General features: G+C 47.6%; 3 protein-coding genes across 4 annotated transcripts; all 3 read right to left on the reverse strand.

The window, feature by feature from the left end:
• Nucleotides 1-1,600: 1,600 nt before the first annotated feature.
• Nucleotides 1,601-7,858, reverse strand: psma3 (proteasome 20S subunit alpha 3). Its single transcript, XM_053434143.1, has 11 exons — nt 7,730-7,858; nt 6,499-6,581; nt 5,786-5,909; nt 5,140-5,241; nt 4,832-4,905; nt 4,201-4,273; nt 3,090-3,155; nt 2,922-2,968; nt 2,019-2,086; nt 1,846-1,910; nt 1,601-1,749 (listed from the first exon to the last, which is right to left on the reverse strand). The coding sequence occupies exons 1-11, from the start codon at nt 7,748-7,750 to the stop codon at nt 1,705-1,707; spliced, it is 768 nt and encodes a 255-aa protein (XP_053290118.1). The 5' UTR covers nt 7,751-7,858; the 3' UTR covers nt 1,601-1,704.
• A 966-nt stretch (nt 7,859-8,824) lies between these two features.
• On the reverse strand, nt 8,825-15,947 carry snx6 (sorting nexin 6). Of its 2 annotated transcripts, none has more exons than XM_053434140.1 (14): nt 15,913-15,947; nt 15,696-15,746; nt 14,333-14,437; nt 13,909-14,019; nt 13,260-13,381; nt 12,835-12,958; nt 12,350-12,445; nt 12,162-12,267; nt 11,959-12,034; nt 11,822-11,861; nt 11,562-11,648; nt 11,085-11,244; nt 10,756-10,841; nt 8,825-10,490 (listed from the first exon to the last, which is right to left on the reverse strand). In XM_053434140.1, the coding sequence occupies exons 1-14, from the start codon at nt 15,916-15,918 to the stop codon at nt 10,437-10,439; spliced, it is 1,224 nt and encodes a 407-aa protein (XP_053290115.1). In that variant the 5' UTR covers nt 15,919-15,947; the 3' UTR covers nt 8,825-10,436. The 2 variants fall into 2 exon arrangements, with proteins under 2 accessions (XP_053290115.1, XP_053290117.1); XM_053434142.1 differs by having other exon boundaries at nt 15,696-15,743; nt 15,913-15,937.
• A 3,420-nt stretch (nt 15,948-19,367) lies between these two features.
• cfl2 (cofilin 2 (muscle)) lies at nt 19,368-27,874 on the reverse strand. The gene is made up of 4 exons (XM_053434294.1): nt 27,744-27,874; nt 24,366-24,673; nt 20,414-20,490; nt 19,368-20,277 (listed from the first exon to the last, which is right to left on the reverse strand). Exons 1-4 carry the CDS (start codon nt 27,744-27,746, stop codon nt 20,165-20,167), a joined length of 501 nt encoding a protein of 166 aa, XP_053290269.1. The 5' UTR covers nt 27,747-27,874; the 3' UTR covers nt 19,368-20,164.
• Nucleotides 27,875-27,878: the final 4 nt, after the last annotated feature.

Raw genomic sequence — 27,878 nt, forward strand, 5'->3', positions numbered from 1 at the left:
CTTCTGTAAAAGGTTCACTGTGACGTCAGAGCCCTGGATGTCGTTTTGCTGTGCGGGAACATGGAGGTGATTTCAGAAACGTGGCCCCTCAGTGCGGGGCAGGGGCGTGCACACACAGTACGAGGGCTGAGACGAAATATGTCCACAAGAAACAATATACACACTGTGTCCTTATGAGTGGACTTTGTGGACATCATGTAAAGGTTTGGAGGCGGAGTCAGAGGGGACGGAGTCACATGATGAGGGTCAGTGGGCATCACATGGCTTCACCTTTAGGACTGACTGCAGGAGGTCCTGATGAGGACACAGCTCAGAAGCTGTGGTCTGAGGGGGCCCTGCAGTCAGGGAGGAAGTTCTGAGCTGCACAGGAATCTGTCCCCATCAGAACCAGCTTTATTCATGTAGCTCAGGGGTGTCCAAACTACGGCCCACGGGCCATCTGCGGCCTGCCATCCATTTGAAATTGGCCCGCCTCTATTTTTGAAGAAATTGTACTTTCTCGATTCTTGTTGTTCTGGGTTTGTACCCTCGGGTAGGGGAGAGCAGGGTAATGTGACACATTTTTTACATTTGCTCCCCTCTAGGTGAGCTAAAATCATATATCAGTCAAATTTACACATTTCCTATTAATTCAGGATGTTTTCTAGAAATGGAAATGATCAGAATGTCTTCAGGACAAAGGGCAGTGAAAATATGATTGTTTTTTAAAAAGTGGTCTCGTGTCTCACTTTACCCCGGCTTAGGGGTAAAGTGAGGCTTCAGCTTTTCTTAAGGACTTCTTTCCTTCATGACCTCAGTGGCTGCTCTCTCCATCTCTGTGAGGGGTGTTTGGCCCCAGGTCGTCTTCCTGGTGTAGTTTCTTTGCATGATGGCTTTTCTACAATGTTTATGACATTAAAAATAAAACATGTAATGTAAAATTACACTAAAATATATTTAAGACTAAACTTAACTTGTGCTACATGTCTCACTTTACCCCACAGCCAACATTTTAGAAAGAACATCTCTTAGCAATTCAGGCTAACATGTATGATATACGTTTTTCTACCTGAATCAATTTGTTTTGACAAAACAGTTGATGCAAGATAATTTACTTTTACATGCAAAAAGAACTTTTGTGAAAAAACACACTTTCCACAGCATCAGCACCAACTTCTCCTTCATGGCAAGGGTGGAATGGGAGGGGCTTGAAAACATAATGATCACATGACCACAAATGTGTTCCGTTGACCAGGTACAGGGGGTGTCTCACATCACCCCCTCTCCCCTTTCCTTGAATGCACTGATTGCAAATCGCTTTGGATAAAAGCGTCAGCTAAATGAATTGTAATGTAATGGACTATGGCCCACTGTATTGTACTACTCAGTTTTGACACTAGGTGGCGCCACGCCCCCCCGCCCTAAGCTACGCGATGGAGGCGCACTGTCAACAGTCCGCTCCAGGGCAGGGGGGCGTGGCGGCGTGAGTGGCCCAGACCTTCACATTTTTTTCTGTATGTGGCCCTCAGGATAAAACGTTTGGACACCCCTGATGCAGCTGCTTTCTAAACAGCCAGCAGCTGCTGGACACGTTAACAAGGAGTCAGAAGCAAACAAGCTCTTCAACTGTTTTCAAACTTTATTTATTTACTCAAATCAAAAGGTGAACAATATAAAAGATTGAGGGCAGAGTCCGAGATGTGGGCCGGGACACGGGGGACGGGTTCACATGTTGTCTTCATCAGAGTCGTCGTCCTCCTCTAAAGAATCCTGAGAAGACAAACACCAGAATCACAGACTGAAGAAACAGATCCAACAGGAGAAGGATGGTGGAGCTGAAGGTGGACTCAGGAGGGACCTGCTCACCTTGGCGTATTTCTCTGCTTCCTCTCGAACATCTTTAGGTACCAGCTCGTGTCGTCCATTTGTGACTGGAGGGGAGAGGACAACAAACAATAAGTGGAGACACTGGAGGAGCGACGGACAAATGGACAGACGGGTACAAGGAGAAGACGAGCACAACACCGACTGGTTCTTACCTTCTCCGACCCAGCTGAGCTCCAGCTCAAACGATTTGTCCTTCACTTCGTCATGAACGATGTAGATTCTGGACAAATGAACGGGACAGATTCAGAGTCGGGCCGTGAAAAGAGAATAAAACACACGTGTTGTTACTGGAGCTAAAACATGTGAAGCTCTGATGACAGGAACCATTCTGCATCATCTAGAGGCTTCACAGCTTCCTCTGGTGGATCATCATGTGCACCTGATAACACTTCATCGATGGGACCAACGCAGATTCTGCTCAGTTCAGGGTCTCAGGGTTTTTAACGAGTTACATTTTAGAACTTTGAGACCATAATGAAGGAAATTTAAGATTTATGATATGAAGGAATATCTGAGTCCCAGAATTACTGACACTTCCTCATAACTGAAGATGAAGTAGTGGAGTAGAAAATAAACCTGAAAACACCAGGTTCTCTCAGACCACAAGGCAGAAGGAATCATATCTGAGATCAGTTCTGACCAAGTGTTGATCAGTTATCAGTTCATGTTTGTAGTTTTATTACAGCGTGTTAATATCTGATCACTGAGAAGGAACCAGGACACAGAGACTTTACAAACTATACATGACGATGAAACATTTATCTTCAAAGGAAAAACTAATTCTAAAGAGAACTTCTACGAAAATGTTAAGAGTGCGTCAGTTCCACGAGGACAGAAACAGACGTGGTGCCCCCCCCACGTGTCTCTGTGTTATATGATGAAGATGAAGATTCTGTCAACAAGTTCCTCACCAGCAGGATCATTGCACTAACATGGTTCATGTTCAACTGAAACTCAAGCTAATGATCCTCAAGCTACTGTCAGGACGTCTGTCTCAGTTCTGGTTGAACAGATCCAGTTCATGGACTCAGGTTAATGTGGATTTGCTGACTCACATTTTGGCGACCTCCTTGACCAGTTCTCTGCACGTCATCTCCTTCATCTGACAAACATGAAATCAACCTTTCAGATTCACGAGTCATCAACGGAGCACGTTTCTATAGAGCTGCAGAGAAAGGATCTCCCTGCTGCACGAGACCATCGGACTGAATGAATTAACTCACCTGCAGTTTTTCAATCTCTGTCTTGGCGGCTTGTTTTGCTTTTCCGATGGCGCAGCCCCAGTAACCCTGAACACACAAACACAGTTAGCTTACTGGTCTAATGGGGAGTCAGACTGTTCAGTGAAACTGAAGGTAGCATGGTAACAGTCATTTACATTTTGCAATCCGCAGCATTGCATTACATTTTATATTTATGTTGATTCCTTCAGTGTTGATGGTTCAGGAGGTTTTTAAATCACGAGCTGAATTCTCCTCAGGTCTCAACATATTCATATATAAAGATACCTCAAATATGAACCCATCTGTCAAAGACAATCTTTTAACAATATCAGAACTGATTTAATATTAAATATATTTATCAATAGAAACCCACACTTCCCCATCACACCTGAGACCGTACCAAGTCACTCAATGTACAGGGGGTTAAAGTTGTCTGGAATGTTAATCACACAGGTGTTTTCAGGAAGCACAGTGATGAGGTCATGTGTCTTATTTCTGATCTCATGCATGTTGTTGAAAGAGACACGGAGCTGGTGAGGAACAGTCGGGTCACATGATGCTCTGACCTCGTGGGGAATCCACACGACCAGATATTGATAATGATTAACAGAAAAACCCCCCCTCTCTCATTTGCTGTTGTAGGTCATAAAGAGGCGATGATATTAAAAGGGGACATATTATGAAAATTCCACTTTTGTAGTGCTTCTACACGTTAATTTGGTATCTGACATGTCCACCGTCCCAAAAACAACTCCAGCGATCTGTTGTGGTTCCTCTATTTCAGAAACGATACGCTAGAGTGCGTCCAATGGGATTAGACCGAAATAAACGCCAGTCACACCACGCCCACGTAGGGAGTCCAGACATTTGATGAATAAGCTCCTTCATCTGGTTAATAATTTATAAATTCATAAGAAAATGGAGATGCACTTGGGCTGGAAAGGTTTTCTTTGTCACTTCATGGAGGCATAATCATGACATCACTTAATAAGTGAGCTGCTTTAACTTCTGTCTGTCATGATAATCTGTCCCTTCCAGACTCGTTTGCTGAATCTTAATCGACCTCTTGACCCCTGCTGACCCGTGAAGTGACCCCGTGTGTTGGACTCACGTGTGAGATGCCTGACGGGTCGACCATGTAGAGCTGGGGACCGTCGTCTTTGTTGTAGGAGCCCAGGATGAAACTGCAGAGAGACAAACACTCAGACGTCAGAGCTCCTGGACGTCTACATACATTTGATTTCCAGGCTCATGAGGTCATTGTGACCTCCGACCTCCCAAATCAATGTGTGTTCTAAATGAACATTTGTACCAAATTTGAATAAATTCCCTAAAGACGTCCTTGATAGATATAGATGGATACTTTATTAATCCCGTGAGAAATTCAGATATATCGTGTCCCCAATAATGAGACGGACAGAACTGAAAACATAAAGCCTCCAACCACCGGGTGGCGCTGGCACGGAGACAAAAGAGTCGGTGCTCTCCAGAACCAGTTCACGTTAGCAGATGACAATGTGCTGATCCTTTTCAGAATAAAGTAGCGTAGTTCGTTTCCTCATGACGACGTAAGAAGACAAATGAGTTTAAAATATAAATCAATGTGAGCAGGCAACTTCATTTGTGTTTCACATTTGATTCTTCTTTTACCTAAAACAACACAGATGCCAAGTTGCTGTTCCCCGTGTTGTCCCTGAAAGCAGCAGCTGAGGCTGTGATGTGATAAACAAAGCATCACTCACCTGCAGCCGAACGGCCTGACGGCGCTGTACAGTGTGTAGGCGTGCACGTACATGGCCACTCTCTCAGACAGGTGCTGCAACAACAGGAAGAACTGTTAGCTTAGCATCAGAGCTGTGACTGTAGTGAACTGTATAAGATGAAGCGTCCACTGGCACATGTTGTTTAGCCTGGTCCTGAACCTCCCATTCTTTAGTTGGTGAGTGTAACACACACACACTGAAACAACCCAACTCGTACAGTGTGTGTTCCTGTGTGACGGCCAACAACAACAACAACAACAAGGGGCTGATCTGAGGCGAACGTTTACCTTCAGGGGAATGTCATGTCCGTAGTTTGATCTGAAGCTGGAAGCTTCTTCTCTGGAGACTTCAGCCAGCGAGCGAGCATCAGCCAACAGGCCAGCTACAGCCTGGACAGAGACAGACAGAGAGAGTGAGAGAGAGAGACAGAGAGAGAGAGAGTGAGAGAGTGAGAGAGAGTGAGAGAGTGAGAGAGAGACAGACAGAGAGTGAGAGAGAGACAGACAGAGAGTGAGAGAGAGTGAGAGTGAGAGAGAGAGACAGAGAGTGAGAGAGTGAGAGAGTGAGAGAGAGACAGACAGAGAGTGAGAGAGAGACAGACAGAGAGTGAGAGAGAGACAGACAGAGAGACAGAGTGAGTGAGAGACCGACAGTGAGTGAGAGAGAGACAGACAGAGAGACAGAGAGTGAGTGAGAGACCGACAGTGAGTGAGAGAGAGACAGACAGAGAGACAGAGTGAGAGACAGAGAGTGAGTGAGAGAGACAGACAGACAGACGGACAGAGAGTGAGTGAGAGAGAGACAGAGAGAGAGACAGACAGAGAGTGAGTGAGAGAGACAGAGAGAGAGAGGACATCAAATGCACCAATCATGTCACAGTTCAATGCTTCTGTGTGTGTGTGTGTGTGTGTGTGTGTGTGTGTGTGTGTTTACCATGCCCACGTGTCTGTCGATGTTGAAGATGCGCTTGTTGGCTCCCTGTTCGTACAGTTTGGACAGAACAAGCTTCTCCACTGCAAACACAACTCCGTCCTTACAACGGATACCTATGGCCGTGCTGCACACACAAAAACACACAATCAAACACACAATCAGACAGACACACAGGATTGAGAAGGGTTCAGCCAATATTATCTTACATCTGTGTGAAGGTGAATGTTCAGGCTGGAAAAATATATTTCCTGAGTTCACCAGCAATATTAAATCTAATGAAAATTTCAGCTCTGACATGTTCCTCACATGTTCCTCACATGTTCTCTATGTGAGAACAAATGTCTGAGTCAGTGTCTCTGGACATTGTCTGGATCTTCTCCTGCAGCCTCCTAGTCAAACATCTGTAACATGTCAGAGTGAGGAACCAGCAGGACAATGTCCTGAAGCTTCCTGAGCCAGTGGACGTGTGGACGAGGTTTCTAACACATGACGTGAAACTAAAGAACACAAACATCTCAGGATGAAGAAGAGGAGCCGGACACGTAGAAGACGAAGACGGAGTCGTGTTATCAGGGTCACTTCAGTATCGGGGTCAATCACCATGGTCTCTTCTGCTGAACCGATGGAACCACTTGGCTTCAGTTCAGGAGGCATCATGTCGGCCATCTTTCTTTACAGTGACTCAGTGGATGTGACAACCTGGAGGAACTGACCTGCTGTTCTCCACGGCCTTCATCGCATATTCCACCTGGAACACTCGACCATCTGGAGAGAAGGTGGAGGCCGACAGGTCGTACTGCAGGACACAGGCAAGAGTGAGTGAGAGAGACAGGGTGAGAGAGAGAGAGACAGAGTGAGAGAGAGAGAGAGACAGAGTGAGACAGAGAGACAGAGTGAGTGAGTGAGAGACAGACCGAGTGAGTGAGAGAGAGAGAGACCGAGACAGACAGAGTGAGAGAGAGACAGAGACACAGAGTGAGACAGAGAGACACAGAGTGAGAGAGAGAGAGACAGAGAGAGACAGAGACAGGGTGAGAGAGAGACAGAGACAGAGAGACACAGAGTGAGAGAGAGAGAGACAGAGTGAGAGAGAGAGACAGAGACAGGGTGAGACAGACAGACAGAGTGAGAGAGAGACAGAGACACAGAGTGAGACAGAGAGAGACAGAGTGAGAGAGAGAGACAGAGTGAGAGAGAGAGACAGAGTGAGTGAGTGAGAGACAGACAGACAGAGTGAGAGAGAGACAGAGACACAGAGTGAGACAGAGAGACACAGAGTGAGAGAGAGAGAGAGACAGAGTGAGAGAGAGAGACAGAGTGAGTGAGTGATTGAGTGAGTGATTGAGAGACAGAGAGTGAGAGACAGAGAGTGAGAGAGAGTAAGACAGAGTGAGAGACAGAGACCAACAGAAAGACAGACACAGACAGTCAGGCAGAGGGACAGGGACAGAGACAGAGTGACAGTGTGAGAGAGAGAGAGACAGACAGAGACTCACACACACACAGAGACAGACAGGCAGAGAGAGAGACCGAGAGAGAGACACAGACAGACGGAGACACACACAGACAGACAGGAAACGCAGTCACTGGTCAGTAGACGCAACATTAATAATCTTCTGATCTTGAGCTGTGATTAGTTCAGATTAATAAAAACCTTCATATCTTTAGTTGATTCTGAATCTGATATAATCTAATCTAATATAATTCCAGGAGGCTAACACCCGAGCTAACGGCTAACTGAACCACTCGTTGAGTTACTTTCAGTTTAGCCGTTGTTAGCTTGTTAGCCTAGCTGTGACTCAGCAGGCTAACACCTTGAGCTAACGGCTACATGCGGAGAGGAGCGGGAGGTTTCCCGGAGGAAAGCGAACGCTCCTCCGGTCGGACGCAGTGACCGGAGCCGGTGGAGGAGAAGCGGTCGAAGCGGGAGAAGGCCTCACTCACCCCGGTGCCGATGGAGCTCATCTTCACACGATGAGTCGGAGTCTTTACTGGAGCTTTCTGCTGCTGCGCATGCGCCTTTTCACTGACGTCACCGACACTGCTGCTTCCGGTCACCACAATAAGAGCCTCACTCCAGAGTTCACATGGTTTGTTATCAACTGACCGGAAACTATCACTGACACTTTGATTGACTGATTGGTTGATTGATTAAAGAGAAGGGCCTCCACTGTGTCCTCTCACAAACGGTCACTCAGCTGGAAGATACAGTAAGAAACATGATTACTTTTATTAATATAATTATGTTTTGATTGTCTTTTCTTTTTGTCCTGGTTCTCTTCTTATTAATAAATTACTTTCACACTGTTTTGTTGTTTAGCAGCTCCTCTGTTTTTCCATGAGAATCCAAAGTAGAGTTGTGACTGTAAATAAAGACGATCAGCATGTCTGTGATATTTGACTGGTTCAAAGTCTGAAGGACTTTTAATACAAACTCCACTCTGCCCCCAGTTTGTGGAAATCTGAGGAGACCTGCACTGAACATGTTCTGTGTTTGAAAACAAATGTCTGAGTCAGTGTCTCTGGACATGTTCTGGATCTTCTCCTGCAGCCTCCTGGTAACATGTGTGTAACATGTCAGAGTCCATGTGAGGAACCAGCAGGACAATGTGTGGAAGCTTCCCAGTGAGCGAGTGGACGTGTGGATGAGGTTTCTAACACGTGACGTGAAACTGGAAGAACACAAACATCTCAGGATGAAGAAGAGGAGCCGGACACGTAGAAGACGAAGACGTCCACTTGGAAACACGAGGAGATTCCAGATCTTCTGGTGATGAGACTCCGGTGTGGATGAGCTGTAAACAACAACTCTGATCTGTCCACAGCAGAGTTTAAACATCATGTCCCGCCTCCTGCTGCTCTACAGGCTCCGCCCCTCACTCTACAGGCTCCGCCCCTCGCCTGGATGTTCCCACATGTTCCTGTTTGAAGAGTCAGAACCAACAACCTGCTGCTGCTTCACAACCAGCTACACACGATGTTCAGATGATATTTTCTTGATATTTTCTGTCCAATGGTCCCAATAAACCGACTCTTGAGAAAAGTGTGTGTAAACTTTATTGAGTCAGTTGGAGAGCGTGTGTCACAGACCGGCTCCGATAGGAAACAACTCAAATGTTCTTTTTGTTCTTCTTTCATTTTATTTCATCACGTCTTCATCTTCAATCAGTAAATGGAAGCTTTGGTCACAAGAGTGAAAAACATTCATGTACAGTGCAGTTAAAAAAAGAAGAAAGGACAAAAACAGTTTTCAATTTTTAAAACATATCGATGTTAAGGCAAAACTGACCGAAGCTCCGCCCTCAACAGAACGACAAGAAAACATCTGACTCAGAGAAAATCAACAGAAGCTACAGTTAGTGAAGATGACGAAGATGACGAAGATGATTAGCGTTCATTAGTAACTAAAACAAACATGTACATATTCATATTTTATTTAGAGATATTTTTCTTGAATAAGCACAGAAACTGAGGGCTGGACCCTAAACACAGCAGCACAGGAAGTTCACCTTCACAATAAAACAACCCCAACAGACACACACAGAAAGTGAGATAGTGTGAGCGAGAGAGACACACACACACAAACACACACTTCACGCATGAAGGTGAAGATGAGGATGAAGGTGAAGATGAAGGTGAAGATGAGGAGGGACACTGCATCAGAGATGATCAGAGGAGACAGAATCCTGCACTTGTTCAAATATCACTCAAAGATTTTGCAGACTGACCCCCCTGCACACCGTCCCCCCCGGACACCGTCCCCCCCGCACACCGTCCCCCCCGCACACCGTCCCCTTTTAACACTTAACCCCAAAACATATGTTTGAATATTAAAGACAATGACACGTAAAGTTGATTATAAGAGAAAAGAAAAAATTACACCGATAAGGTCATAATATTACAAGACCAAAGTTGTAAATTACTATTACTTTGCAACAACACAAGAATAAAGCTGTAACATGATGAAGTTGTAATATTACAGTAATTAAGTGATAATTTCCTCCACGTGCCGTTCGATGATCAGAGGATCAGTCTGTGTGAACATGGTTATTACTTACATGGCTATTTGCTAAAAATGTATTTATCTTTATTTAATTCTTTGTTATTTCTGAATTATGACTTTTTCTCATAATATTACAATCTTATTCTCAACATATATATTTTTTTCTACACTGGGCTCTGGTGCTCTGATGATGAAAAGGTGATTAAAGATACGTTCTAGTCAACATGAGATGAGAGCTGCGCTGGATTCAATCAACTTTATGTGTTCAGACATTAAACTGAGTCGTGATCTGACGCTGATCAGCTCCAATAACGAATCAACGATACGGATCAATCATAGGCAGCCACATTAAAACCCTCAGGAGAGACACAGAACCACACTGACCAGATACCGGACCTGTGGGAGGAGACAATGAGGAGACAATGAGGAGGATGAAGAAGAGGAGGATGAAGAGGAGGAGGAGGGCAGTTGTTGTTAGTGATGAAGGTAACAGACTTCCTGTCACAGTTAACCCTTTGTTCTCTCTCTCTCTCTCTCTGGTCCAGAGTTCTCAGCGGTGTCCGTCCCTTCGTCCAGGCTCCGCCCCACGGTTGTGATGGGAGGGGCGGGGCGATGGGGGGGTGTGATTGGGTGTCCGGGGTCGTACAGTTAGGTGTTACCTTTCAGGATCCCCAGGCAGCTCTGCACCAACTGGAGGTTCCCCTGCAGGTGAGAGGGGGCGGGGCCAGGACACAGGTGAACACATGAACAAACTGAAGCTGTGAAGTGTCCCCGCTGTGTCCTCCTGAACCTGAACTCTCTCACCTGAACTCATCAGCAGACAATGGTTCTACTGTGAAGGTGAATGTAAAACTTCTGCAAAGTTAAAAGGCCCAAAGTTGTGTTGTCTTCTTCCCTTACATGTGAGTGCCCCCCCCAGCTATGGTCTGATATGACTGAGACGTGGGACTGTCCCTTCAGAACGTACCTTGGCGTGTTTGAGCTCCAGCTCGGCCAGCTCCACCAGGTTCTTCCTGAACGCCGCCACTCGTCTCGTTTTAAAGTCCACGAGCTCTGCAGGCAACAGATCCAGAGTCAGTGTCAGAGATTAGAGCAGTGTGTGTGTGTGTGTGTGTGTGTGTGTGTGTGTGTGTGTGTGTGACCAGTAAAGTTCTGAATCTAATGCTTGGATTGTGAGTAACATCTGATATCACTGATCTGACCAGTGAATTTAAAGCTTATATATTTTGAGGTGTATTTGAAGCTGATTGACAGGTCAGAGTTAGAAGTGGAGGATCAAGAGGATCTGGATCACACCTTGCTTGGCGGACTCAGAGATCTTCTCAAACTTGTGGCAGCAGAGCTGCTGGCTGGTCTCGGTCTGCAGGACGTCTCTGTTTTTGGCTCGTGCTTTATCCAGAGCCTTGTTAGCGTTCTCGTAGTCCACCAGGGCCCGGCTCCTCCGGTACAGCAGGTCCTGCAGAGGATCACAACATTAATATTCACTTTCCTCGTCATACTGATAATAACAGACAATGATTTTTAATTAGTTCATCTTTGAGTCCAAGTGACGACTGGTCCAAATGTAAATCAATACCCGAAGAGGACTCGAGACATGTTGATGAGGTCACAGTGACATGTGACAACCTAATCAGTTAAACTGTGAGTCAGACCAGCTGAAGACATACTGCCTCTGACCACTGGGTGTCACCAGAGCGGAATCTTAAAAATGAACATTTGGTGGAGGGAGGTTTGCCAGCAGACACTCTGGACTGAGGCGGTGAGCTCTCAGACCTTTGCAGCCTGCGACTCCCTCAGGTAATATTTCAGGAGGTCGGCGAGCTTCAGGTCTTCATCCGCTGCGACTCGAGCTTCAATTTTCTGAAAGGAAACAGACAGAAGCTGAAGAACAGGTGAACTAAAACTAAAACTAAAACTAAAACGAGAGCAGCAGCGTTTACACACGTCGTGATTAAGAGACTGGAAAACTCCATCAGGCGTAACCACAGCAGCAGAGATGGTTTTAAAACGTAGAGATGTGAAAACAAACTTACCCTCGTTTTCTCAAACAGCTCTGACACTTTCAAAAAGAACCTAAAACAGAAGAAACACAACACAGTCGCTAAACAGCTCCACAAACACAAAGTGTCATCATGACGGTGAACACGTGAGCGTCGGCTGCAGATCGTACTTGCACAGGTCGGTGGAGTCCTGTGTTCCTAACGTGTAGAGAGACGAAGCGATTCTGTTGATGTCATCTGCAGCGTCTGAACACACGTTTAATCAAACACACGTTAAGAATGGTCACATGACCCATGAGCCCTGCACACACACCTTCAGACTGATGGGGAAATGCTCATTTAATTTATCTATATGTTATGGATCGATTCTTACTTTTGTGTGAGCGAATCATTCGGTCGGATTTGGCCGAAGCGTCTTTCACTCGGTTGTGATATTCTAACAGAAACGTCTTCTCGTGCTCGAAGAAATCATCCACGTCCTGAAACACAGGAAAAGCAATGAGGAGACCAGAAGTGAGGAGACACGGCTCAGGAGGAACTCTGACCTCCAGGATCTGTCACCTTCACTCCGGCCACCAGGACGCCATCAGCTGATTTCACCACGTTCTTAAAGAAGTCCTCCAGTTTCTCCTTCTTGTTCTTCCCTCGAACACTCAGCTGTTGGAGAGGAGAGGTCAAAGGTCACATGAACAAAAACAAACCATCTTAAAGTATGACATCACCCAGTCGAACGGAACACGCTCCACGTGGGTGAGAGGAGCATCAGGTTCACTGGATGCAGAGGAAATCACATTCTGTCCACAGACAGGGACACGGAGCTTTATGTCTCCTGCAGACACCTGAAGACAAATGTCCTCACAAAGCTGACCGTCATAAAGACAGTTCATTGGAGAGACAAGAGAGCTGCTCCCTGTCACCATGTGGCTAACTCATGCTGCACAGCAAACCGCTACAATAACACTTAACTGTGTGAGCACAGACACACAAACATCAGGACACACAACAGAGTCCACAGAGTGCGTCTGTGTGTGTGGAGAGAGACTCACATCCTGGTTGTACTCCAAGAAGACGTGGAAGTTGAGGTCCTTCCTCAGGACAGGATGAGCCGCCACGCGACACAGGAAGACCTCGTGCATGGCCACCGTCTTCTTAAAGATGGCCAGGTACTCTCTGAGGGAAACACACAGCGCTCAGTGGGGTGCCTCTGTCTTCTTAGTGAGTTAGGCTTCATCCATACTATGAGCTAGTAGCATTAGTTTTAGAGCGCTGGCTCCGGATCAGTTTGAGCAGTCACTGGTCAGCGCTGTGTTTCTACACTCATGTAAACTGATATTCAAACAGAATGGAACTGAACATCAGGGTCAGTGACTCTGGGGATGATTCTCCATGTTGTTCTCCTCCAGTAGCTGAGGCTGAGTGAGGGTCATGTGACCGCAGACCAATCAGAGAAGGCTAGTTCAAGTTAACTCACGCCTCCAGCTCCTGCTTCATCTTGGTGAACTCCTCCTTGGTCATGGATCCTTCTCCCTCCCCCAGCTTCTGCAGCTTCTCCCTGGAAGCATCAAAGTCTGGTCTGGGGGGGGCGGGGGGGATCTACAGCAGCATCAACAAGAGTCAGACAGGAAGCAAACACACACGACACTGAGAACCTGATCAACTGCAATGAGCACTAAATTAAATACAGTAAAAGAATCCAGCTCCAGACTCGCATTTAACTTCACCTATTTACAAATGAAGTTTATTTTATAATCAGCTGTGAACATGTCAATGTTAGTTCTGCTCCTTCAGTTCATCGTAATGTAAATATTACAAAGAAGAGTCATTAACACAACCGGTTGTTTTCAGCCTCCATCTTGTTATCATGAAGACACAGAAGTCTGAACAACCACTTCACAACAAGTGGAACCTTCTGAGGAGCTGGTCCAGGAACAGCTGAATCTTCATTTACACCTTTAGTTACTGAGCAGCATGAGAATGAAACCCTGAAGAGCCTGAACGTGATGTTTGAGTCAGTTGTGTGTGGAAATGAGGAAACGTCTTTCTGAGCTGAACCAGCTGCTCTGTGTCTCACTGTGTCGTCATCTTCTTGCACCAGTTTGTGTGTTTGTTGTGTTTCTTACGATGTATCCTGCGTAGTCTTCATTCTCCACAAACGAGTCGTGCAGCCAGATGAACTCCTCGTGCTGTCGGACCACCGAGAACTCGTTCTGCTTGAAGTTAGGCAGCGTGCTCTGTGGAAGCAAAATGTGCGTCAGCCTGTCAGACTCATTTGTGCGAGTGTGAGTCTGTGTGCGAGTGTGTGTGTCTGTGTGCGAGTGTGGGTCTGTGTGCGAGTGTGTGTCTGTGTGCGAGTGTGTGTGTCTGTGTGCGAGTGTGGGTCTCTGTGCGAGTGTGTGTCTGTGTGCGAATGTGGGTCTGTGACGAGATAAAAGCTGAATAAAGCTGCTCATTGTAATTTCAGTGGGCGGGGCTCCTCGTGAAACCACAGCTGATGTCGATGGACACAAACCCCGCCCTCCACCATGCCCAGGCCCCGCCCCTCACCTTGGTGTGGACGGTGAACTTGACCTTGTCTCTCTCACTCAGGGCGTCCGAGATGTCCACCTGCAGCGTGGCGTCCGTCTGCAGGTCCACGTTCACTGCCCGCTGCTGCAGGAGAACAAAGACCACATGTCCCATAATGCACCACACCCTCTGATCAGCAGACCTTCAGGCGAGGGACAGTCAGCTGACACCAACTACTTAATAACCAGTCACATGATCAATGTCATGAGACCCACATTCAGACGTGTGGAGTCCAGAGAGGACACATCACACATGTAGATCACATGTTCCTGAATGCATGGGAACATGTTAAACCTATAACGTGTAAACAGATCAGAATATGAATTAAACCATCAGGATCAGGTCTTCTCTGGTTCTACTGCTTCTCATCCTGATCAGAGAAATATGAATCATCTCTTTTCAGAGCGACTTTCAAACACCTATAATATTTCTGATGACTCGTTCTTTTTATGACTCGGCACCAGACTATGATGGGATGACATCAGAGCACAAACTGGTCATTCAATGGTTTTCACCTAAAAGTATTCAACCCTGTCTTCCACCAGTTGATCTGTTTCATGATCGATGATGTAATCACCAGCGTCTCTCACACACTGTTTGGATTGTAAACAATCAATCAATCTATTTACTGATCTATGGGGGGGGGGGGGGGGGTCGATCTGAGGCCCCTGAGGGCCCAGCTACTTAAACCATCAGTTAAGCTCCACCCATCTTCAGACCCCCTCTAACCTTGCTTTATTAAAAAGGGTTCATGAATGAATGATGATGATGATAGAGAGAGAGAGAGAGAGACAGAGAGAGAGAGAGGAGAGAGAGAGAGGAGAGAGAGAGAGGAGAGAAAAAGGAGAGAGAGAGAGAGAGAGAGACAGAGAGAGAGGGGGGAGAGAGAGAGGAGAGAAAAGGAGAGAGAGAGAGAGAGAGAGTCATGTGACCCTCTGGGGTTTTGACTAAGCTCGTTAGCTGCTGGTTAGCCGTTAGCCTCAGCAGTTAGCTGTTAGCCAGGTGTAGCAGCTGAGGCTAACACCATTAGCATGGAGCTAACATTAGCTGAGGCCACTAACCAGGCTACAAAGCTAACAAGCAACTTTAGACAAGCGGAACCCAGACAGACAGATGGACAGGGGGACAGACAGGTAAACAGAGAGAGGGACAGACAGGAGGACAGATAGAGGGACAGACAGGTAAACAGACATGTAAACAGACAGAGGGACAGACAGGAAAACATACATGTAAACAGACAGAGGGACAGACAGGAAAACATACATGTAAACAGACATAGGGACAGACAGGAGGACAGACAGGAGGACAGACAGGAGGACAGACAGGTAAACAGAGCACTCACCCCCCGGTCCTCCTCGGAGAGGAAGTCGGGTCCGTCATCCAGTCCTTCCTGCTGCGGACACACAGAGAGCACAGAGCCGTTAGTTCACCGACACAGCGCAGGGGACCCGGAGCACCGGGCTACCGGGGCACCGGAGCACCGGGGCACCGGCATTACACTCCCGGAACACAGAACACAAGATACAGAAGAAGCAGAGAAGCAGAAGCAGTGAACCCACCATCATGGCTGCCTACGGGTGGAGACAGGAAGTGGTGAAACGTCATCACGGCTTGATTTTATCAAATAAAATAAATAACAAGGATTTACGAATAAAATTTAAATAGAAGTTTTATATAAATATGAATACATATCCAATTGTAAATAAATATAAAAAAAATTAACTATTTTTTAAAGTGAAAAGTGAAAATTGTAGTGATATTAAATGTTCTAACATCCAGTGACCAGCAGGGGGAGACAGAACTCTGCTGGCTGACCTCAGGGGAATCCTGGGTAATGGAGTCTTTAGTGAACTAAAGAGAAAACAATAAATAAACCTGTTTCTGTTGGAAAGTGTATTACTGCCATGGAGATGTCAAAGGTCAAAGTCAGGTCACGGGTGGGAGGAGCTTTTCCCTTGAAGGAAAAGTAGTTGTGTCATATTTTAATTTCTCCTGTGATAAAACTCACAGTAACATCCTCATCTTTCTACTCATCCTGAACCACTGGACTGAAACATGTTCCTCTGCTGACAATAGTTATGTCTGTAGTGAAAGATTAATGTTATATATTATATTACAGTTTTATCATATAGTATTATATATTTTTATTCATATGTTGTTTCTATTGTCTTGTGTAACTCATTGCTGTAACTGGTCGATCAATCAATCAAGTTTTATTAGTATAGTCTCATATTCACAGGTCCCAGTGTGTCTCATAGTCTTTAACCAGGTGAGACGTCCTCTGTTCTTCACCCTCAAGAGTCAAACTACTGAAACCTTCAACAGGTGAAGAAGGTAGAAACCTCAGAGACACGTGTGAGGATCCGTCTCCCAGGACGGACACTAGTCAACAGATGTCCCGTGAAACAGAGGACATCAGAAAGATCAGTCTTTTCAGCTTTGATTAGAATAAACACTTTGTAGAATAACTGAAGGTCACGTTCAGGATCCACCATCAGCTGCCACGAGTCACCACCAGTCAACCCTGAAGATCAGCTCAGCTCGGTTATCCCATCTCAACTTATCTTAACTTAACTTAACTTAACTTAACTTATCTTAACTTATCTTAACTTAACTTATCTTAACTTAACTTAACTTATCTTATCTTAACTTAACTTAACTTAACTTAACTTATCTTAACTTATCTTAACTTATCTTATCTTATCTTAACTTAACTTAACTTATCTTAAGTTAACTTATCTTATCTTAACTTAACTTATCTTAACTTCACTTAACTTAACTTATCTTAACTTATGTTATCTTAAGTTATCTTATCTTAACTTAACTTAACTTAACTTAACTTATCTTAACTTAACTTATCTTAACTTATCTTATCTTATCTTAACTTAACTTAACTTATCTTAAGTTAACTTATCTTATCTTAACTTATCTTAACTTAACTTATCTTATCTTATCTTAACTTAACTTAACTTAACTTTACTTATCTTAACTTTACTTATCTTATCTTATCTTATCTTATCCTATCTTATCTTATCTTAACTTATCTTATCTTAACTTTACTTTACTTATCCTATCTTATCTTATCTTATCTTATCTTATCTTATCTTATCTTATCTTAACTTTACTTATCTTATCTTATCTTAACTTATCTTATCTTAACTTATGCAAACCACCTGACTCATGAACGTGACTCGCCCGGTGTTTACTCAAAGTTTCCCTCGGTCACATGGCAGCTCTGGAAGGTTTGATTTAGACTAGCATTAATATGTTAGCTTAGCTTAGTGTAGCTTAGCTTAGCACAGTCTGTGTGTGATTGACATGTTGAGCAGAACTGGTCCCGGAGCAGTGACTGACAGCAGATGGTTCCATGTGGACATGAGTCAGCTGAAGTCTGATCAGCTAATCAATCACTGATATTTATGAGTTGATGAAGGTGTGAACTTCTCCAGGTTCTTCTCTTGATCTTATTTCACACACTTCAGTTACAGAATATGAGTTATAATTAGACACATGGATCATTCTGACAGTTCTATTCTTGGTTCTCTATCTGGTTCCTGACACATCATGTAGTGAGTCCTGTTGTGTGACTCGGTTCCTCTGCAGCTGCTCGGCTGTCCTGCACTCGTCCTGCAGCTCGTCTCCACTCGGTCCTTTTGTGGACGCTGTGGACAGGACCTGGACATGTGGTCTCCAGGAATAGCAGCAGGAGGATCAGATTCTCCGGAGCTGATCAGTGCGTCAGCAGCTTCCACGTCTGGTTCGACTCACTGCTGATGAAACTGCAGCAGAACCTGCTGAGCCCCAGAGGTAAACCTGGTTCTGGTCTGAGTCCCTGTGGTAAACCTGGTTCTGGTCTGAGTCCCAGTGGACTCACTGGATACTTTCTGACCTTATAAGGGCAGAAATTCCCAGTGAAATTCCCCTGAACTAACTTTAGACCAGTTACATGTTTGGACCTGGTCTGGTTGGATCTAACCCCCCCCCCCCCCCCCCCCATGCAGCTGTGATCAATGTTTTCATGTGTTCATCTCTTCGACCTGGAACCTGGAGGATCTCTGGAAACTTCTGGGTCCTCTCTAGAACTTCAGGTTCTGTGGTTCTGGAGAGAATAGCAGCAGTACGACTCTGTTCTAACAATCAGACACACAAGATGAAAACCTCCCTGATCACACAACCTTCATTACAATGTTTCCACTAAAACCTGGTGGAGACCAGTGCTGCCTCGCTGGTCAGCTCCAAAGGCCCATGAACTCTGAACAGAACCAGTTGAAGAACCAGAGCTGATTGAGTGGGAACGAGTCTGAGACAAGCAGGTTGTGTGTATTTCATGTTTTGTGAATCCATCTTTCTTTTGGGTTCAGGTGGTCACGGGTCTGAAGTTCACCTCTTCAGGTCATTCTGCTTCTAATGGGCGTCTGCCATGGCTGAACTAGTATGTTTGTAATGGTTCTGTGGTTCTACTGATCATGTTTCTACTCTGAGATCCTAACAAGGTTCTGAGTTTGTTGGCAGGTCTGATGAGATTCTGCTTGTCATCGTGGTTCCAGTGAGGTTCTCTGGGCTGGAACAGGGAACCTGTCGGTTCTTCAGACGTTTCTGTTTTCGCTTAATTTGCCAATAATTTGAATGGAAATCTACTGAATGTTTATTAAGCACTGAAGTTCTACTGATGTTCTGATGCTGTACTGGTTCTATTGACTTTCTACTGAATGAATGTTATCGTAGGGTCTGCCTAACAGTTACTGTTCTATCAAATTCCCAATAGATGTACCAAGGTTCTACTGGAGTCTTAATGGTTCTCCTGAGGTTTCGCTGATGTCTGTTTTCCAGTTCTATGAGAGCACAGCTGCTGCACTGAGGTTCCTCAGCTGGTTCCAACACATCACTGAGGTTCTACTGAGGTTCTGCTGTTTTCACTCATGAGCCCAGGGAGAACAGAACGTCCGTGCACCAGGGGGCGACCTGCGGGAGGAAGCTCTCTGATTGGTGGAAGCAGAGACGAGAGGAGGCATCATCAGATCTGCCACAGGCTTTTATTGCAAAGTGGCTTCCTGTGATCTCAGAAACAACGTTCCACTTTAAGGCTCCAGATGTCGTTGTGTTGTTGTTGTTGTTGTGGGGTCGTCTCTCTGCTGGGGTCAAATCTGCTTCCTGTAGTGTTTCTTTACAAAATAAAAGCACTCTAACTCTGGTGTGACGGTTACATTCAAACTGAAAGTAAAGCGGCGACCAACAGGTAGAATGACACGAGCGGACAGGAATGAAAACTGAGGTAAACAAACAGAGAATTTAACGTCAGGATCTTTTCTGTAGTGTTTCAACACAAAGTGCTGGATGACCTTCTCCTCTGGATGCATAGTCTAACAATGTGTCTGCCTGGTGTGAACGTACTGGAGAAGAAACAACACTTTACAATAATAAATAAAGTCATATGTAAAAACGCGTGTGCTGCAGGAGGCGGAGCCTCCGAGCGGCTGCTTCCTTCACATCGACTTTTTGGCAAAACTGTGGCTGTGAGAGAGGGACAGCTTCCTGGGTGTGGTAGCAGGGCAATTTGTTGTGTTCTGCAGGTGAACAGAGTCATGTGGCAACAAACTGGGAGGTGTTTGCATATCGTTATTATGTTAATGAGATCTCCTTCATGTTGGAAAATAGCAAAAAGAACAAAAAACAAGAACAAGGCCTAAAGACACTAACTCCTTCAGGACATGAATACAGACAGAGCAAGCTGCTGGGTGAAGCGGTGTTCGGGGGGGCGGGTGCTTCGGTCCGGATGGCACGGCGGTTGGCTTGGCTCCGCTCGCCGTGACATCACAGCGGCTTGCCCTCCAGAGACACCACCATGTTCCCGGCCAGCTTCTCAGCCAGCGTGGCGCGGTCCTGGATGTCGTCCAACCCGTTCACCTGCCACTCGTGTTTGATACCTGAGGAGACACACACAGGAACAGACCTGAACTCAACACAACCCCTCTACACAAACTACACACCACGTGTGAGCTACACAGGTCCTGAGACAGAGTGAGACTCCGCCTCACAGGAGGATCTTTGTGTTGGACTCACCTGTAAACTTCTTCTTGATGGCATCTTTAGAGCTGGCGTAGATCATCTTACTCTTCATGGAGGCACCATCTGGAGCCCTGAGGAGGAACAGGAGAACAGGGGTCATGTGCATGTTCTTTGAGGGCGAAATAAATAAACCCTAACCCTGTTACTGGTTCAAATCAATCTGACACGGCAACTTGAAAGTCTTAACATCCCTGCACCTTAACACAACTGCTCAGGACGGCTAACTTTACTGATCAGGAGGAACCAGAGGAGGTCCGTCTGGACGAGAGGAGGTCCGTCTGAACGAGAGGAGGTCCGTCTGGACGAGAGGAGGTCCGTCTGAACGAGAGGAGGTCCGTCTGAACGAGAGGAGGTCCTTCTGAACGAGAGGAGGTCCAGCTGAACCAGAGGAGGTCCATCTGAACGAGAGGAGGTCCAGCTGAACCAGAGGAGGTCCGTCTGAACGAGAGGAGGTCCAGCTGGACGAGAGGAGGTCCGTCTGGACGAGAGGAGGTCCGTCTGAACGAGAGGAGGTCCAGCTGAACGAGAGGAGGTCCTTCTGAACGAGAGGAGGTCCAGCTGAACCAGAGGAGGTCCGTCTGAACGAGAGGAGGTCCAGCTGAACGAGAGGAGGTCCGTGTGAACCAGAGGAGCTCCGTCTGGACGAGAGGAGGTCCAGCTGAACCAGAGGAGGTCCAGCTGAACGAGAGGAGGTCCAGCTGAACGAGAGGAGGTCCAGCTGAACCAGAGGAGGTCCGTCTGAACGAGAGGAGGTCCGTGTGAACGAGAGGAGGTCCGTGTGAACGAGAGGAGCTCCGTGTGAACGAGAGGAGGTCCGTCTGAACCAGAGGAGGTCCGTCTGAACCAGAGGAGGTCCGTCTGAACGAGAGGAGGTCCAGCTGAACGAGAGGAGGTCCGTCTGAACCAGAGGAGGTCCGTCTGAACGAGAGGAGCTCCTTCTGAACGAGAGGAGGTCCGTCTGAACGAGAGGAGGTCCGTCTGAACGAGAGGAGGTCCTTCTGAACGAGAGGAGGTCCGTCTGAACGAGAGGAGCTCCTTCTGAACGAGAGGAGGTCCAGCTAAACGAGAGGAGGTCCGTCTGAACGAGAGGAGGTCCTTCTGAACGAGAGGAGGTCCAGCTGAACGAGAGGAGCTCCTTCCTAACGAGAGGAGGTCCAGCTGAACCAGAGGAGGTCCGTCTGGACGAGAGGAGCTCCGTCTGAACGAGAGGAGCTCCTTCTGAACGAGAGGAGGTCCGTCTGAACGAGAGGAGGTCCGTCTGAACCAGAGGAGGTCCGTCTGAACGAGAGGAGCTCCTTCTGAACGAGAGGAGGTCCGTCTGAACGAGAGGAGGTCCGTCTGAACCAGAGGAGGTCCGTCTGAACGAGAGGAGGTCCGTCTGAACGAGAGGAGGTCCGTCTGAACGAGAGGAGGTCCGTCTGAACCAGAGGAGGTCCGTCTGAACGAGAGGAGCTCCTTCTGAACGAGAGGAGGTCCGTCTGAACGAGAGGAGGTCCGTCTGAACCAGAGGAGGTCCGTCTGAACGAGAGGAGGTCCGTCTGAACGAGAGGAGCTCCTTCTGAACGAGAGGAGGTCCGTCTGAACGAGAGGAGGTCCGTCTGAACCAGAGGAGGTCCGTCTGAACGAGAGGAGCTCCTTCTGAACGAGAGGAGGTCCGTCTGAACGAGAGGAGGTCCGTCTGAACCAGAGGAGGTCCGTCTGAACGAGAGGAGGTCCGTCTGAACCAGAGGAGGTCCGTCTGAACGAGAGGAGGTCCTTCTGAACGAGAGGAGGTCCAGCTGAACCAGAGGAGGTCCGTCTGAACGAGAGGAGGTCCAGCTGAACGAGAGGAGGTCCGTGTGAACCAGAGGAGCTCCGTCTGGACGAGAGGAGGTCCAGCTGAACCAGAGGAGGTCCAGCTGAACGAGAGGAGGTCCAGCTGAACGAGAGGAGGTCCAGCTGAACCAGAGGAGGTCCGTCTGAACGAGAGGAGGTCCGTGTGAACGAGAGGAGGTCCGTGTGAACGAGAGGAGCTCCGTGTGAACGAGAGGAGGTCCGTCTGAACCAGAGGAGGTCCGTCTGAACCAGAGGAGGTCCGTCTGAACGAGAGGAGGTCCAGCTGAACGAGAGGAGGTCCGTCTGAACCAGAGGAGGTCCGTCTGAACGAGAGGAGCTCCTTCTGAACGAGAGGAGGTCCGTCTGAACGAGAGGAGGTCCGTCTGAACGAGAGGAGGTCCGTCTGAACGAGAGGAGGTCCTTCTGAACGAGAGGAGGTCCGTCTGAACGAGAGGAGCTCCTTCTGAACGAGAGGAGGTCCAGCTAAACGAGAGGAGGTCCGTCTGAACGAGAGGAGGTCCTTCTGAACGAGAGGAGGTCCAGCTGAACGAGAGGAGCTCCTTCCTAACGAGAGGAGGTCCAGCTGAACCAGAGGAGGTCCGTCTGGACGAGAGGAGCTCCGTCTGAACGAGAGGAGCTCCTTCTGAACGAGAGGAGGTCCGTCTGAACGAGAGGAGGTCCGTCTGAACCAGAGGAGGTCCGTCTGAACGAGAGGAGCTCCTTCTGAACGAGAGGAGGTCCGTCTGAACGAGAGGAGGTCCGTCTGAACCAGAGGAGGTCCGTCTGAACGAGAGGAGGTCCGTCTGAACGAGAGGAGGTCCGTCTGAACCAGAGGAGCTCCTTCTGAACCAGAGGAGCTCCTTCTGGACGAGAGGAGCTCCGTCTGAACCAGAGGAGGTCCGTCTGAACGAGAGGAGGTCCTTCTGAACGAGAGGAGGTCCTTCTGAACGAGAGGAGGTCCGTCTGAACGAGAGGAGGTCCGTCTGAACCAGAGGAGGTCCATCTGAACGAGAGGAGGTGCGTCTGAACCAGAGGAGCTCCGTGTGAACGAGAGGAGGTGCGTCTGAACCAGAGGAGCTCCGTGTGAACGAGAGGAGGTCCATCTGAACGAGAGGAGGTCCGTCTGAACGAGAGGAGGTCCATCTGAACGAGAGGAGGTGCGTCTGAACCAGAGGAGCTCCGTGTGAACGAGAGGAGGTGCGTCTGAACCAGAGGAGCTCCGTGTGAACGAGAGGAGGTCCGTCTGAACGAGAGGAGGTCCTTCTGAACGAGAGGAGCTCCAGCTGAACGAGAGGAGGTCCGTCTGAACGAGAGGAGGTCCTTCTGAACGAGAGGAGGTCCGTCTGAACGAGAGGAGGTGCGTCTGAACCAGAGGAGCTCCGTGTGAACGAGAGGAGGTGCGTCTGAACCAGAGGAGCTCCGTGTGAACGAGAGGAGGTCCGTCTGAACGAGAGGAGGTCCTTCTGAACGAGAGGAGCTCCAGCTGAACGAGAGGAGGTCCTTCTGAACGAGAGGAGGTCCTTCTGAACGAGAGGAGGTCCTTCTGAACGAGAGGAGGTCCTTCTGAACGAGAGGAGCTCCAGCTGAACGAGAGGAGCTCCTTCTGAACCAGAGGAGCTCCGTGTGAACGAGAGGAGGTCCATCTGAACGAGAGGAGGTGCGTCTGAACCAGAGGAGCTCCGTGTGAACGAGAGGAGGTCCGTCTGGACGAGAGGAGGTCCATCTGAACGAGAGGAGGTCCAGCTGAACGAGAGGAGGTCCGTCTGAACGAGAGGAGCTCCTTCTGAACCAGAGGAGCTCCGTGTGAACGAGAGGAGGTCCGTCTGAACGAGAGGAGGTCCGTCTGAACGAGAGGAGGTCCATCTGAACGAGAGGAGGTCCATCTGAAGAGGAACTCCTTCAGATGTTCTGAGGAGCAGAAAAATGTTGAATTCAAACGGGTCATTACACTGGACCAATCAGGTCCTTAGACTCTCAGAGTCTGACCAATCACTGAGCTGACACAGAAGATCCACCTGAACAGGACCTCATGTGAGCTCTGGTCCTACCTGATCAATGAGGTCATGACTGAAACTCTAAACACAATGAGCTGCTGAGGATCAGAGTCCTGGAACGATGAAGAGCACTGTACCAGAAGATGAAGACGAGGTCCTCCTTCTTGGACTCCTTGGTCTCGTAGGTGGCGTCGTACAGGCCGTATCTGCAGTCGTCGGGGGGGAGGAGGCTGACGAAGGAGGCGTAGGGGTCGTCCACGGTCTCTCCGATGTCCCCCACCAGGATCTGCCTGCCCTCCTCCACGATGATCTTCTTCTTGTCCTCGCTGAGACAGAACAGAACCGCCTTCTTCCTCTTCTTCACCTCGTCCACGGTGGAAGACTTCCTCACCTTCATGTCGTTGAACACTCTGATGACCTCATCGTTCACTGTCACGCCTGACGCCTGCAGGGGACACAAACATATTCAGTGCATGGTTCTATATTTAGAATCTACAGGATCAATGTTTCAGTGTTTATACTTTCTGTACTTTCATTGTTTGTTATGATTTAATAACTCACAGAACCTTTGAGCTGAGGTTCTTCACATTTTAGAGACATTTGAAGATGCTGCAGGAAATGACATCACAGGAAGTAATAATACCCTCCTGGACAGTGGGGGGAGCCACAGCCTCACTTTGTTTACTGTTGAATGTGATGACTCAGCATTCTGTTCAGTCAGTGTGACTTCATCAACTTAATCAATGTTAACAGCAGGTTGTAGGTTTGAATCCACGGAGGGACTTTAACCTGCGTTTCATCATGTGATCAATACCATTGATTCCCCCCCCCCCCCCCCCCCCAGTCATTAGTCTGCTGTTAAACACAAACTGAGATCAGCCCCCCCCCCACTTCACCCTGCATCTCCTCCTGTTTGTAATGTTTGTTATTTACAGATGTGGAAATCACTCAATTCACAGCTCTGAGGGGGGGGGGGCGCTGTGATTGGCTATCAGAGCGTGACACAGTAACAGCAGCATGAGTCAGCAGGTTTTTAGAACTGACCTCTGACCTCTGCTAATGCAGAACTTTTAGATTCACTGACACGTATTAAAACACGTATTAAAACGTCGTGGAGGAATCATCTGATCCATGAGAACTGATCCTGGTCATCTGCCACCAGGAGTCCCATGACGCAACACCAGCTGCTAACTAATGTGATGATGGATGATTTATCATTTATTCCATCACAGTCTTCATCCAGAGGATTGTCACTTCTGATTTGTGCGATGCCTGCATTAGTCCTTTGAATAATTAGATTGTGTCAATCAATTTCTATTTCATCAATTGTAAAAACAAGGCCAAATATTTACTCTCTCTGGAAAGATGAAATCTTTAAAATCCTGCTAAAATGAATAATTACAGGTTTTTGGGTCAGTTGAGAAAACGTCTGACAACATCACCATAAACTGAATCTTTTGAAATGTTGCTTGAATAAAACCAGATATTTTGAGATCACTTTAAGATTTTGTTAAAAATAAATGAACTAAAATAAGCAGATGGACAAACAGCTGATGAATCAGCTGATCAGTGACATCACACGGAGCATAAAGAAGTCTCAGGCCTCGATGGTGTTCAAAGATCCGTCAGAGGAAGAATCTGAAACTATTCTGATGATCATTAATATCAATGTGGCAGCAGATAAAATTACCAAATGAAGTTTCCCCGTCACCTGCACACACTCAGTTTCTGGCCTTTTTTACAGATCAGACAATTCACTGGGAAACGAGACGACAGAGGGACGATGACAGGAGCTGGGTCAGGGTCCGGGTCAGGGTCCGGGTCAGGGTTAGGGTCAGGGTCAGGGTCAGGGTCCGGGTCAGGCTAGGTTTAGGGTCAAAGTGCTGATGTTTCCCCAGAAGCTGGAGCTGGTGACGAGAAGTGATTCAGGACTCGTTCACACCTGGTTTGGTTCAGACCTTCAGACTGAACCTAAATATCACAAGAGGAGTTCTGGGTCTGGATCAAACTGAACCTGGTTCTGTTGGTTTGAGGTGAAAACACTTTGTTGGATAGTTTGGAGTTTTGGACCAATCACAGGAAGTAGAGATAGAATTATAGAGAAGAAGAAGAGAAGACTACTCGCCCCCCCCCCCCCCCCCCCCCCCCACAACAGGCCCATGTCAGACGCCGTCTACAAACCAATCAGAGTCCAGTATAGGTAGACTCCGCCCACGTAGGTGATGACAGGACTAAACTCTTTAGACCTTAAATCACAAAGTGAAACTAAAACAGAAGAAATGAATCGTGGATGAAACAGGAAGCTTCAGACTCAGACAGGAAACAACGATCATCAGATGATCGGTGATCAGTGGAGGATGGATCGTGTCTCACGGATCAGACTGACGCTAACACAGGGAAACTGCATCACGTGTAAATCTCACTCTAATGTATAAATATGATGATATATCATGTTTTAATATCCACTGAGGCTGAGGACCAGAATCAAACCAGCATGAATAATGACTCCTCCAGTAAGAGCAGATCAACAGGAAGCTCTCCACAATAAGAGCCCTGATTCTTCTTCAGTGAAATAAAACAACTTCCACATGAGTTGATTCATATCTGCTGACTTCATCATAATAATAAATAATAAATATGAATCTTAACTAGAACCTAAATGAACCTTCACCTCGGAACCGAATCAGACTCGTGCCTCCTGTTCTCTGACGTCACACTGTGATCCACTGATGACATCATCTGGAGCTGGTTCATCACTTCATGGATCTTTGACTCCTTCCAGCTAAATACCAGTTCAACCATCAATCATGTGATCTGATGAATCATATTACAGAAGGAACTCTCTGCTACTGGTGAACTTATCATTAGTGTGATTAGTCAGAGCGACTATCAAACTCTAAACATTCTTTTACTTTGATAAAGACACAATGTTAAGTTATTATATCTGGCTCCTGTGATCACTGACTGGTTACTGGTGCTGGTTACTGGTGCTGGTTACTGGTTAGCTTCAGTAACTGGTTCCAGTGAGTGCAGCCTTCAGGCCTTCACACAGCAGTGACACTGAACTAACCCGGACTAATTAACGCTCCTGTAAGTGACCCGGTCCAGGTTAGACCGGGTCCAGGTTAGACCGGGTCCTGGCTCCAGCTGAGCAGCCCGCAGCCAGCCGGAGTAAGATGGCCGCCCGGAGCCACACGGCCTGAGGTCCGGCCCGGCGCGGCGCGGCCCGGCCCGGGTAGGGCCGTCAGGAGGGAGATACACGTGCTAACAGCCCGGTAATGTCCCCGCATGAGGCCCCGAGGCCGGAGGACGTCTGTCCGGACCCGAAGCACCGGGCAGCGGGTCGGTGTCGAGGCCGGAGCCGCTAGCCACCGGGAGGCAGCTAGCTAGCCAACATGACGCTACCCGTGGAGCCACATAACGGTCCTCCGGAGCAGCGGGGCCCGCCGCCCGAGTGGCCCGGGCCCGCTACACGCACACGGCGAGCCGGGGGGGCGGCTCAGGGAGATTCTTACCATGTTGTCCCGGGGCTCGTCCGCTGCTTCGCCGTCAGATCGGTGCTGGTCACGGAGGAAGGTAGCGGGAATGTGGCCGGTCAACCGGAGGAGGAGCAGGGAGGGCGGGGCCACACGGGGATCAGACCTGTGACA

The sequence above is a fragment of the Pleuronectes platessa genome, chromosome 11 (genome assembly GCF_947347685.1).
Source record: "Pleuronectes platessa chromosome 11, fPlePla1.1, whole genome shotgun sequence".
In the NCBI taxonomy this organism is placed as follows: domain Eukaryota; kingdom Metazoa; phylum Chordata; class Actinopteri; order Pleuronectiformes; family Pleuronectidae; genus Pleuronectes; species Pleuronectes platessa.